The 12,064-nt window shown below is 53.6% G+C and overlaps 2 protein-coding genes across 2 annotated transcripts in view; one reads left to right on the plus strand and one right to left on the minus strand.

Annotated features, from left to right (window-relative positions):
* The window catches only part of Naaladl1 (N-acetylated alpha-linked acidic dipeptidase-like 1), an 11,637-nt gene extending 1,910 nt beyond the window's left edge, over nucleotides 1-9,727 (plus strand). The window contains exons 5-18 of the mRNA XM_005384524.2: nucleotides 3,047-3,330; nucleotides 3,412-3,516; nucleotides 4,122-4,207; nucleotides 4,337-4,456; nucleotides 6,878-6,963; nucleotides 7,049-7,112; nucleotides 7,199-7,266; nucleotides 7,477-7,568; nucleotides 7,652-7,742; nucleotides 8,428-8,509; nucleotides 8,595-8,768; nucleotides 8,856-8,943; nucleotides 9,027-9,119; nucleotides 9,398-9,727. Of these exons, the coding sequence (XP_005384581.1) occupies nucleotides 3,047-3,330; nucleotides 3,412-3,516; nucleotides 4,122-4,207; nucleotides 4,337-4,456; nucleotides 6,878-6,963; nucleotides 7,049-7,112; nucleotides 7,199-7,266; nucleotides 7,477-7,568; nucleotides 7,652-7,742; nucleotides 8,428-8,509; nucleotides 8,595-8,768; nucleotides 8,856-8,943; nucleotides 9,027-9,119; nucleotides 9,398-9,584 (1,620 nt within the window). The 3' untranslated portion in view covers nucleotides 9,585-9,727. The remainder of the gene's footprint in view (nucleotides 1-3,046; nucleotides 3,331-3,411; nucleotides 3,517-4,121; nucleotides 4,208-4,336; nucleotides 4,457-6,877; nucleotides 6,964-7,048; nucleotides 7,113-7,198; nucleotides 7,267-7,476; nucleotides 7,569-7,651; nucleotides 7,743-8,427; nucleotides 8,510-8,594; nucleotides 8,769-8,855; nucleotides 8,944-9,026; nucleotides 9,120-9,397) is intronic.
* Nucleotides 9,728-10,115: 388 nt separating this feature from the next.
* Sac3d1 (SAC3 domain containing 1) overlaps nucleotides 10,116-12,064 on the minus strand; it is a gene marked incomplete in the record, with an annotated part of 2,794 nt that continues 845 nt past the window's right edge. The window contains 2 exon segments of the mRNA XM_013514235.1: nucleotides 10,116-10,715; nucleotides 11,856-12,064. Coding sequence (XP_013369689.1) covers nucleotides 10,171-10,715; nucleotides 11,856-12,064 — 754 coding nt within the window.

Raw genomic sequence — 12,064 nt, forward strand, 5'->3', positions numbered from 1 at the left:
GATCCTCCTGCCTCAGCCTCCTGAGTGCTTGGATTACAGGCATGTGCCACCATGCCTGCCGTTTTTGTTTTTAAACACAGAAATGCTTTATTTGTACAAATACACATAAGCTATAAACCACTATGGAATTTAAATATCTGTGTCATAACAAGCAGGCGGCAATTCAACATCCAGGACACAAAGAATGCTTGAAGGAGACTGCAACAGATGGGTCCCAGATGGGTCCCAACAGATGATGTGAGGACATCATCACAGGGAAAAGGGACCCAGCTACAGTGGCCTCTTCAGCGCTCCTCCCTCCTCGAGCACCAGGACAGGCCCTGCTCACGGGCAGCTGTGTGATCTGGTGCTCCTCAGGCTGGTCAGAGCTCTCAAAATCTAAAGAAGGGAAAGAATTTTTCTATTTCTGGAGCGGTGTCCTCAGAGGCAGAAACAGAGATTTGCGCTCTGACAGTCTCCTCAAGCATCTTTTTGGCAGAGAAGTTTGCTTTGTCGAGGGGTCCATTACTCTTTGCTGATTTTCCTGCAGCTCTGTTGACAGTTCCCAAAGCCTTTCTGCCAGTTTTAGGTAAGGTTAGTGGAGCACTGAATAGTTTGCTAAGGTGGGGCATAGAAACCTGAGATCTCCCACTGAAGGCTTTAACTGCGGGCCCAGACCTCAGCTTCAGCCCATTCTTAGGGGCCCCACGGGCGCCTGGTTCTCTATTTCCCTTATGGACAAAAATCCAAGTCCCCAACCCGGATTGCTCGAGATGTCTTGCCTGGCATTTTTCTTATTTTTAGTGCTAAAGGCAGAACCCAGGGCCTTATATATGCTTAGCACGAGCTCTGCTACTCAGCTATATAGTAGTAGAGTAGGCCCACCCCTGCCATTTCACTTCGATCCATTTTTTTTAAACTGGTATTATGTATCTACGTCTTAGAAAACTTTGAAAATCCTTGAAATATAAAAAAGTATAAAAGCTGGGTGCAACAGTACAGGACTGTAATCCTCACACGCTGGAAGGCTGAGAGGAAGGAGGATCACAAGTTTGAGCCCAGCCTAGACAACTTAATGAAACTCTGTCTCAAAATAAAAAATAAAAAGACTGGGGATGTAACTCAGTGTGAAGGCCCTGGGCTCCATCTCCAGTATTGGAAAGAAAAAAAAAAAGAGGTATAGAATGAGAGTTAAAATTTAATGTCACTGAGGGCTGGGGATTTAGCTCAGTGGCACAGTGCCTGCCTGGCAAGCACAAAGTCGTGAGTTCGATTCCCGGTACTGGAAAAAAGCCAAAAAAAAAAAAAAAAAAAAAAAGATTTAATGTCACTGGGCATAGTGGTGTGCACCTATAATCCCAGCACTTGGGAGGCTGAGGCAGGAAGATCACTGAGTTCAAGGCCAGCCTCCACTACATATTGAGATCTCAAACAAACAAACATTGAATGGGTACAAGTATAAGATGAAAATGTTCTGGAGAGGGTGGGGGATATAGCTCAGGAGCACTGCACCTGCCTGGCAAGTTGGAGGTCCTGAGTTCAATTCCTGGTGCTGAAAAAAAGGGGCGTGGTTCTTCTGGAGCTTGATGGCTGCAGTGGAGGCACAGTTATGAGAACGTGTCTGAGAGCACTGCACTGTCCACTGACCAAGGCTAAGAGGGGGCGTCGCCTGCATTTTACCACAAGTGTTTGGAAAAGTGCCCTTGATATGAGCTAGGAAGAGAAAATAAGAAAAGAAGAAAGAAAGAGAAGGAAAAAAGGAAAGGAGGCTTTGCATTTTGGGGGTACTGTTTTATTCTTACTGTGGTGAAAGAGACATAATGCAAAACTGACCATTTTTACTTTTTTTCTTTTCTTTTCTTTTCTTCTTTTTTTTTTTTTTCCTGGTACTGGGAATCAAACTCACGACCTTGCACTTGCCAGGCAGGCGCTGTGCCACTGAGCTAAATCCCCAGCCCCACTTTTTTTTCTTTTTGGTACAGGGAATCGAACTCAGGACCTTGAGGTTGCCAGGCAGGTGCTGCGCTGCTGAGCTACATCACCAGCAATTTTCACATTTTTAAGTGCACGGCATAGTGGCATGAAATACATGAACATAATTAACCATCACCCAGAACCGTGCCGTTTTCTCCACTAGAAAGTCCACTTAGGGCCGGGGATATAGCTCAGTGGCATAAGCGCCTGCCTGGCAAGTGCAAGGTCCTGAGTTCAATTCCCGGTACCAAAAACAAAAAAGAAAGTCCACTTAACAAAACCTCCTCTTCATACCTCAGACCCCCTCCGGTGACCTCTGCTCTGTTTCCTCTATGAATTCTGCTTTTCTATCCACCTCATGGAAATGGAATCCTGCAATGTTTGCCCTTTCATGTCTGGTTTATTTCACTTAGCAGAATATCTTCAAGGTGCACTGATATTGCATGAGAACTGTATTTATTTTTTGTTGTTGATATCAGAGATTAAACCTTACTCAGGGCATTGGGACAAGCTAGACACATGCTCTGTCACAGAGTTATGGCCTCAGCCCCAAATTTTATTCTTTTTAAAGGTGTAATAGGGCCAGGATATAGCTGATAGGCTATGTGGGGATGGGAGGAAACCCTAGGTTTCCTCAGTGGTGCAAGTTCCTGCCTGGCAAGGTCCTGAGTTCGATTCCCGGTACCAAAAATAAATAAATAAATAAAAATAAAGGTGGAATAATATTTTTTTTTAACTTGAGAAATGTGCTATGTAATATACTACCTTTTGTTTAGCATTAGTTCCTTAATGGACACTTCGTATGTTTCTGCCTTTTGGTTTTTGGAAATAATGGTGCTATGAACTTGGGTGTATGGTGTACCTTGTTCTTTTATACAACTGCATAATACTCCATCCCAGGATGTCCTTGTTTATCTAACTGGACCGCCTGACAGGCAGCAACTTGGCTGTGTCCCACAGCCCTTTGCTGTTGCAAGGAGCACAGCCACCGGTGTCAAGCTCCATCCCCGCCCCGCTGGAGGAGGGTGGGAAAGGAACAGGACCGTGGCTCAGCCGGGCTCTCCTGACGCTCAGCCTTCTCTGCCTCCTGCAGGCTGTGAACGCTGCCAGGCACGGGGTGGCTGGGGTGCTGGTGTACACTGACCCCGGGGACATCAACGATGGCCGCAGCTTGCCCAACGAGACCTTCCCCTACTCTTGGGGCCTGCCTCCCTCTGGCGTGGAACGGGGCTCCTACCATGAGTATTTCGGGGACCCTGTGACTCCCTATCTTCCAGCACACCCCTCTTCCTTCCGCCTGAACTGGGACAATGCCTCGGGGTTTCCTCCCATCCCCGCACAGCCTATCAGCTTCCAGCACGCCGAAGACCTGCTCTGGTGAGCCTGTCTGGACCCCTGCCCGTCCCTTGCCCCACCGAGCGCCAGCCACACCCGATTCACCAGGGCCTCTTTCCCCAGCAACCTCCAGGGGCCCCGCGCCCCTGAGTCCTGGCAGGGAGCGCTGAGCTGTGAGTACCAGCTGGGGCCTGGCTTCAAGCAAGGTGGAAAATTCACTGAAGACAGGTGAGTGGCCCCACTCTCCCTGGCTCCTCGCTTCCTCATTACGTTTCTCCTTCCTGCCTTTGCCTCTCCCCACCTCAAGGTCTGGCCTTCCTCCGCCTCCTCTCCCCTAAACCCTCCCCCAACCCCCTGAATCTCTCTTGCTTTTGGGGGAAGCCGGGGAAACAGCTACCCTCGCACCACGTCCCAGGGGTTTCCCCTGCCCTCCCCACCCCGCTCCACACTCCTGCCCGCCTCTTGACTCCCTCTGGGCCTCTGCCTCTCCTGCCTGGTGTCAGCCCCCCACCGGCAGTGCCCCTGGCCCCCAGGCCCTCCGCTTCCTGTGGTCTGCCTGGTTCGGGAGACGGAGGCAACCCAGAGCCAAGTCCCCCTCTGTCTCAGTCACCGCAGGGTCTAGTAAGTGGCTGGGCCTATGAGAGGTGCCCACTGCAGCCGACTGAGCAGGTGAATGCAAAGCAGGGCTCCAGCCGGAAGGGCTGGGCTCCAGCCTGGCTGCCTGTCTTACTTCTTCTGGGAAAGGGACTATGTCCCCTTCACTTCCTGGGCCTCGGTTTCTCCTGCTTTTAGCAGGGGAACAGAGGACAGGGTAAAGATTCACGTTTCCCCAGCCAGGTGAAAGTGAGCGTCCACAACCTTCTGGTGCTGAGGAACTCCTCCAACGTCCTGGGCATCATCCGCGGGGCTGTGGAGCCTGGTGAGCTCTCTGCACATGCCCCAGCCACCCCCTCTCCTGCCTCCGTGGGCCCTGCCTAGCCACAGCCCCACCCGGCCGACCCCGCCCGCCCCTCTCCAGCTCTGCCTCCCTGACTCTCCCTCCTGGCAGATCGCTATGTGGTGTACGGAAACCACCGAGACAGCTGGGTGCATGGGGCCGTGGACCCCAGCAGTGGCACCGCTGTCCTCCTGGAGATCTCCCGTGTCCTAGGGACCCTGCTGAAGAAGGGTGAGACAGCCCCCGCCCCAATCCAGGAGCTCTGTGCCCTGGGTCCCCATTAGCCCACTGCTTCCTGAGCTAGTGACATCCCAGCCCACCTCCAGTGCCCTCCTGCATCAGGCCTGAAGTCCTGGGGGCCACCAGTCCCGGCCTCCAGGAGCCCTGGGCAGTTAGAGGACTGGACTGTTCACTGACGCACACAGCAGTGTGCCCAGATGGAGCCAGGCCGCATGCCGCTGTGACAGGGCAGTGCCCAGGCTCTGCCTGCTGTGCTCCAGGCCGGCTGGGGGGAGGTCTCCATGGGAACAGCCTTTGAGCTCCATGGGGAAGGGGAGACAGGGAGGCAGCAGCTGGGAAGAAGGCTGGCAGGGCTGGACAAGGTAGCTGAGGGGGCAGTCCAGGTCCCGGTGATGGAGGAACCTGGCTGCAGAGGGTGGAGTTTGGTCCCGGGGGAAGCTTCGGGATGAGAACCAGGATGGCGGGGGGGGGGGCAGGCTTTAAATGCCGTGTGCACCCCAGTGGGGAAGGGTCTGTGTGTGGGGACCGGCCCAAAGCCTTGTGCTCCTCAGGGCTCGGGGACAGGGTGCTGGCTGGGGGTCTGCAGGCTGAGGGGAAGACAAACAGGGCTTTAAGGCAGATCTAGAGAGGAGATGAGAATTCCACTATCCACCTGTTGATTTCTTTTTTTTAGTTTATTTGTTATTTTTTGTCTTTTTGAGACAGGGTCTCGCTATGCAGTTCAGGCTGCCCTTGAGCTCACTTTGTAGCCCAGGTTGGTCTTGAACTCACAAAGATCCTCCTGCCTCAGCCTTCCGAGTGCTGGGATTACAGGTGTGCGCCACCACATCTGGCTATCTTTTTTTGTTTGTTCAAGTGTTTTATTGTGAAATATTTTGAACTTAACTGCAAAAATAGTACAAAGAAGCCTCGTATGCCCTTCATCCTAGCAGTCCCGACTACAGATGCTTCACTATGTTTGCTATCCATTTATGTTTTTTCTGAAGTATTTAAAAAATGTAGAAGTGTTGAGTCTTTAACCATAATCACATCACTATGTTTTCTAACAAGGACATTCTTGCTGGAGGTGGTGGTGCAGACCTGTAATCCCAGTACTCTGGGAGGCTGTGGCAGGAGGATCGAAAGCTCAGTCCCCACCTGGGTAATTTGGTGAGATCATGCCTCAAAATAAAAAATATGAAAAACAGCTGGGGCTGTAGCTCAGTAAGAAGGCCTTTGGTTCAATCTCTAGTACTACACACACAAGGACATTTTTTCTTTTTTATAACCATAGTAAGATGATCAGAATCAGAAAATTAATGATTTTGTCAATTGTCTCAGTACGATCTTTATAGCAAAAGAATCTTCTGGTCCACAGTCTGGTAGGGGGGGTTCACACCATGTGCCTCACCTGCCTTCTTTCATCAGTAATAGTTCCTTAGCTGTTCTTTGTCTTTCACAAGCCTGACATTTTGACACAAGTTCCTCCTCCATTTGTCTGATTAGATTTGGGTTATGCATTTTTGGTCCAAACATGCAAGAATTTGTAATTGCAAACATACAATGAATCATGTTATACTTTAAAGTTTTTCGCCGGGCGTGGTGGCGCATGCCTCTAATCCCAGCACTTGGGAGGCTGAGGCAGGAGGATCGTTGTGAGTTCAAGACCAGCCTGGGCTACAAAGTAAGCTCAAGGCCAGCCTGAGCTGCATATTGAGACCCTGTCTCAAAAAGACAAAAAAAATTTTTTTCATCTCAAACAAAAAGGTGAGTGATCAAAGGGATCGAGCTGGGAGCAAACCCAGGAGCAGGTGGCATCAGGGGAGGTTGGTGAGGAAAGTGAGACCCACTGTAGCCTTGGGAGGGGGCTGGGGCCAGGTAAGAGCAGTGTGGGTGCGAGACTACAGGTGCACAGGGTGCAGGATGCCGTGGAAGGCAGCGTGGGACCCACTCTGCTGCCTACCAGCTGTGACCTCTCCCTACCAGCCACAGAAGGTTCTTATTACTTCTTTGTAGCTCAGTTTCTTCAACTATCAAATAGAAACATTATTGTGAGGACTGAGTCAGGGGCACCTAGGCTTTAGGGGAGCATTATGTATTATTAGCCAGTGTCCTATGGGCTGGTGGAGGGAGGGGGATGGTTGGAAGTCTCCCCAGATCATGCCTGGTGCATGACCACATGTGTCGGGGTGTCTGGCAGAAGGGACCCCTGACCCAGGGAGTCTGGTTTGGGGGTGGCTGTCACAGAGAGGAGGCTGGAAGGATGACAGTCTCCAGGACGGACTGGCATAGCAGGTGCCAAGCCCTCCTGTCACTGCCGCTCCACCCTTCCCAGCTCCTCTCCCCTCCTCCCCATGTCCCCAACCTTTCCCCTAAGCCATCCCAGGATGGAGGCGGGACGCTGCCCTCCAAACTCTTCTACCCTTGCACCAGGCACCTGGCGTCCCCGCAGATCGATCATGTTCGCCAGTTGGGGGGCAGAGGAGTTTGGGCTCATTGGCTCCACGGAATTCACAGAGGTGAGTGAGCCCCACAGGGTCGGGGGCGGAAAGGGAATTCCAGGCAGGGCAGCACCGAACTGAGGCATCTCCGCCCCGGCCGCAGGAGTTCTTCAGCAAGCTGCAGGAGCGCACGGTGGCCTACATCAACGTGGACATCTCGGTGTTCGGTAAGGGGCGGACGCTGGGCGGTACTAGCCTGGGGCGGGTAAAGGGAGGAGCTGGGTTCCATAGTCTTTCTCTGTTCCTTTCACAGCCAATGCTACCCTTAGGGGGCAGGGGACGCCCCCTGTCCAGAATGTCATTTTCTCTGCAGCCAAAGAGGTGCAAGGGGAGGGCGAGGCTACATGGGATGGGTGGGGCAGATTCCCGAGTGGGCGGGGCTATAGGGTGGGCGGGACCAGGGCCACCTTGTAAGACTCACCGGCCACAGGGAATCTGGAGCCAGGGGATCCAGGTGAGACCCGGTGGTTTCGCCTTGCTGTTGGGGTTGGAGAGGGGTCAGCCCCGAGATCAGATTCCTTTCTGGGCCAGATCAGCTCACCAGGCCCCAGCGGTCTCACTATCTATGACAACTGGATCCGGTACATCAACCGTAGCAGCCCAGTGTATGGCGTGATCCCCAGGTGAGACTAGAGCCCAGACAGCACCCTCCTCCGCCAGATGGGGCGGCCTTGCGCCCCCAATGTCACCCCTTTCCTTTCCGCAGTATTGGCACGCTGGGTGCTGGCAGTGACTATGCGCCCTTCGTTCACTTCCTGGGCATCTCTTCCATGGACCTTGCCTACACCTATGACCGGGTGAGCGGCACCCCGAGTAGCCCCCTCCAGTCCTGCGGGCTGCAGGACCTACTTCTTCTGACTCAGTACCCGTGATACCTAGGCCAAGTTTCTGACCCTCTTTGATCATGTGTTCACCCTCTTGTGTTACCACGTGTAGGGCACTACTGGTTATAAGATGCGCTATTGTGTTATGGGTTATTTAGGATGAAAAACACCCGATGCCAAGATACTGGCTATAAGAAACACCAAAATCTTACAACATGGTGTGTGTGTGTGGGGGTGAATTTTATCTGAGCATTTATTAAACATCTGTGTGGAATTAGGCAGATTTAGGGACTGGCGTGGGGTGCAATGAGATGAGGGATCCAGTGTGCCCAGCTTGTGTCCCTATTTGCTGCTCCCCAAATCCCTTTCTCCCCCTTGTGGTCACACTGCTTCTTGGTTGTGGAGCTGGAATTAAAAGTCCCCCCGAGTCCAGTTTCAGCTGCTTCTTCCTATGCAAAGGTACTCAACCCAGCTCTACCTCTTATTAACCAGGCAGGCAAATCTGAGCCTGTTTCCTCCTCTGTAAGGTGGGAATTCCAGAAACCCCCTCGTGGATGTGCCAAGGACTCAGGGAGACGCTGTCTGCACACTGCGGCTCACTGTGGGCACTTTGCACCTCCCACCCCAAGCCCCTCACCTCTGTGCTTTGTTCTCCCAGAGCAAGACCTCGGCCCGGATCTACCCCACCTACCACACAGCCTTCGACACCTTGGAATACGTGGAGAAGTTTGTTGACCCTGGTGAGGAGAGGACAAGGGGCATCCTGAGGCAGCCTGAGAAGGACGGACTGCAGACTGAGTGCTGGCCTCTTTGTCCTCCCGACAGACTTCAGCAGCCACCAAGCCGTGGCCCGGGTGGCAGGAAGTGTGCTTCTTCGACTCAGTGACAGCTTCTTTCTGCCCCTCAAAGTCAGTGACTACAGCGAAACCCTCCAAAGCTTCCTGCAGGCCGCCCAGCAAGATCTCAGCGCCCTCTTGGAGCAGCACAGCATCAGTCTGGGTACAGACAACCCCTTAGCTCCCACACACAGAGGCCTGGGAGCCCTGTATCCCCAAGGCTAAGCCAGTGGGTGGGTGTTCCCCTCAGGGCCTCTGGTGACTGCAGTGGAGAAGTTTGAGGCAGCAGCTACAGGCCTGGGCCAGCGCATTTCAGACCTGCAGAAGGGCAGCCCTGAGTAAGTGACAGCGGTGGGCAGGTGTCAGGGAGGGCTCAGGTGCTGCAGGCTGCTGGGTGACCAGGAGGTCCTGTCTCGCCCAGCCCCCTGCAGGTCCGGATGGTCAACGACCAGCTGATGCTCTTGGAACGGGCCTTCCTGAACCCACGTGCCTTCCCTGAGGAACGCTACTACAGGTGAGCCTGTCCCAAAGCTCCTGAGGTGCAGCTGGATGGTGGCTACCTGCCTGAGGGAGGATGTCAGGTATACTGCATTAGAGCACAGTCCAGCTGCTGAGAGTTAGGCTCAGGGAGGGGAGGCACACTGGTCCCAGCTGGGACTACAGCCTACCTGTCCTCCTAGCACCTCTGCTGTAAGCCCCATTGTCAGAGACAAGTGGAAGGGACTTTTGTCAGCTGAGGGTGTCCCAGGCTGAACCCCACCCTAACCCTCATCCTGCCCCTTTTCTCATCAGCCATGTGCTCTGGGCACCCCGGACAGGCTCTGTTGCCACATTTCCCGGCCTGGCCAATGCCTGCTCCAGGGCCAACAACACCAACCTCGGATCTGAAGAATGGGCTGAGGTGCACAGGCAGCTCAGCATTGTGGTGGCAGCCCTGGAGGGTGCAGCAGACACCCTGAGGCCTGTGGATGACCTCTGACCCCAGCCTTTTCTCCTAACCCTCTCCCACCTGTTTTCATGGGGTGTCTCCTCTGTGGCCAGGAATGGATACAACCATGGCATCCTCTCGAGCTTTTGAGGCAATAGCTGGGAGTTCCACCAGCTGTGGACACCCGAAAAGTACCCAGGTCCAGATGAGTTTCTCTTTGTGGGCACAGTGCACAGACGGGTGGTGGGCGGGTAAGATGGGATGTACAAGGCCAGGCATGGTGGCACACACCTATAATCCCAGCACTTGTGAGGCTGAGGCAGGAGGATCTTTGCGAGTTCAAGACCAGCCTGGGCTACAAAGTGAGCTCAAGGCCAGCCTGAACTATGTAGTGAGACCCTGTCTCAAAAAGACAAAAAAATTTGGGATGTACAATGTCAGCCCTAGATGCCAACTCCGACCACGACGTCCTCTCTTCAGGTATCAGCAGGGTGGAGAGGACCCTGCCAGGTCTGCTTTCCCTTTCCCTCATGTTTGGTGTCATCTCCCCTCTGTGCACCCCAAGTAAACAAAATCTACTGATTAGTCCCTATAAAACAAGTTCATTTTATTGTCCAGGAATCATGAAAACAGAAACCTAATTGCTTTGACCCAGTCCTCTAGGAGAGGTACATCTCCCACATGTGGGGGATGCTGGTCTGTGCACCACCTCATCCTGCTCCTCAGTCATGACCACTTCCTCCAGGGTGCGCCCCTGGAGCTTGCTTCCCACTAACACGTGGCAGGTTCCTGCAGGCGGGAGCCCTTCCTCAGCATAGTGACCCCTCAGGAACACAACCCTCTCCCCTCCATCCAAGGGCAGTCTGTGGGCCTGGCACAGGTCTCGCGCTTCGTGGAGCCCATCCAGGGCCAGCAGGTGGACCATGAAGCTCAGAGGCAAAGTCTGCCCCTTGGAGGTACTCAGGGCATGAGTGAGGCGGGCGAGGGCGAGGCGGCGGGCATGGCCCACATGGCCCTGCACAGCACAGCTTTGCAGGTAGGGCAGGCTCCGGAGCAGGCGGAACAGGCGGGCAGTGTTGCCCTCTCGGAATGCTGAATCCACAGTGAGGGCCATGCGCAGGGCTGGACAGGCACGCAGGGCGGCAGGCAGTTGAAGGACCTCTCGCAGGGCTTCTGTGGAGCCTGCGAGGATGGGAAGCTGGCTTGAGGATGCCGTGGCCTTCTTGGGTTTCCTACTGCTCCGTTGCCCTGCACCCAGCTTGGGAGCTGGCTGTGCCACACCTTGTCCTCTCTGCTAGGGAAGGCCATATCTTGAAGAGACTCTACTTTGGCTTCCTTTGCAGGATATCAGACACTGTAACCTTGGGCCACTTTTGCACAATGAGGTTTTTGACCCAATAGTGAGCTGTGAAATCAGCATAGTATGACACCTAAAACAATTTACAAGCTGGGCATGGTAGCGAGTTTGAGCCAGCCTGGGCTACAGTCAATTCAAGGCCAGCCTGAACTACGTAAGTGAGCCCCTGTATCAAAAACCAAATGAACAAAAAGTTTGAAAATCACTATTTAGACCAATTTTTTTTTTTTTTTTTTTGTCTTTTTGAGACAGGGTCTCGATATGCAGTTCTGGCTGGCCTTGAGCTCACTTTGTAGCCCAGGCTGGTTTCAAACTCGCAAGGATCCTCCTGCCTCAGCCTCCAGAGTGCTGGGATTACAGGAATGCGCCACCACGCCCGGCTTTTTTTTTTTTTTTTTTTTTTTTGTACGGGGAATCAAACTGAGGACCTCGGGCCTGCCAGGCAGGCCCTGCAGCACTGAGCTAAATCCCCAGACTTTAGGCCAATTTTCTTGCCTTGCCCCCTCCACTTTTATTATTAAGAAAACCAAGCCTAGAATTGGGCAAGGGCAGGGCTGAGGTCTCAAGTGGCAGCTCGGTGGACCCCGGGCACTAACTTTCCTGGGAGGGCGCAAATGGTATTTTTCTTTTCCTTCCTTCTCTCTTTTGGTTGTGCTGCTGAGCAACATCACCAAAGCCGAAAGGGTGAGGTTGAGGTGTTGGTTTTGGTACTAGGGATTGAACATGCAGCCTTCACATTGAGCTACATCCCCAGTCCTTTTATTTTGAGGCAGGGTTTCACGAAGTCACTAAATTGCCTGTGCCGGCCTTGAACTTGAAATCCTCCGGCCTCAGCCTCCCAGACTGCTGGACTTAAAATGTACCACATGCCCGGGGAATGGTTAGATTTTAAAGCTTTTTCCTTCCACTGCCTCCACTGTCCTCATGGAGGGCTCCCCACCCCCACATGCAAGGACCCGACTCACCCAAATTATAGAGCAGAAAGAGACCCTGGAAGGTGGCCTGGCGGGGGTGAGGGCCTCCGCTCTGCGCGTAGCAGCGCCGCAGAGAACCGAAGCTCTCCTGCACCTGGGTCTGCAGCAGCACTGCGTCCAGGGGCCCGCGTGCCCCGTCCGGCCCGAGCCGCGCCACCACGGCCAGCAGCGTGGCCAGCGCGGTCTCCAGCACCATCGCC

Source organism: Chinchilla lanigera, unplaced genomic scaffold, assembly GCF_000276665.1.
Source record: "Chinchilla lanigera isolate Chin_1 unplaced genomic scaffold, ChiLan1.0 scaffold00021, whole genome shotgun sequence".
Lineage (NCBI taxonomy): Eukaryota > Metazoa > Chordata > Mammalia > Rodentia > Chinchillidae > Chinchilla > Chinchilla lanigera.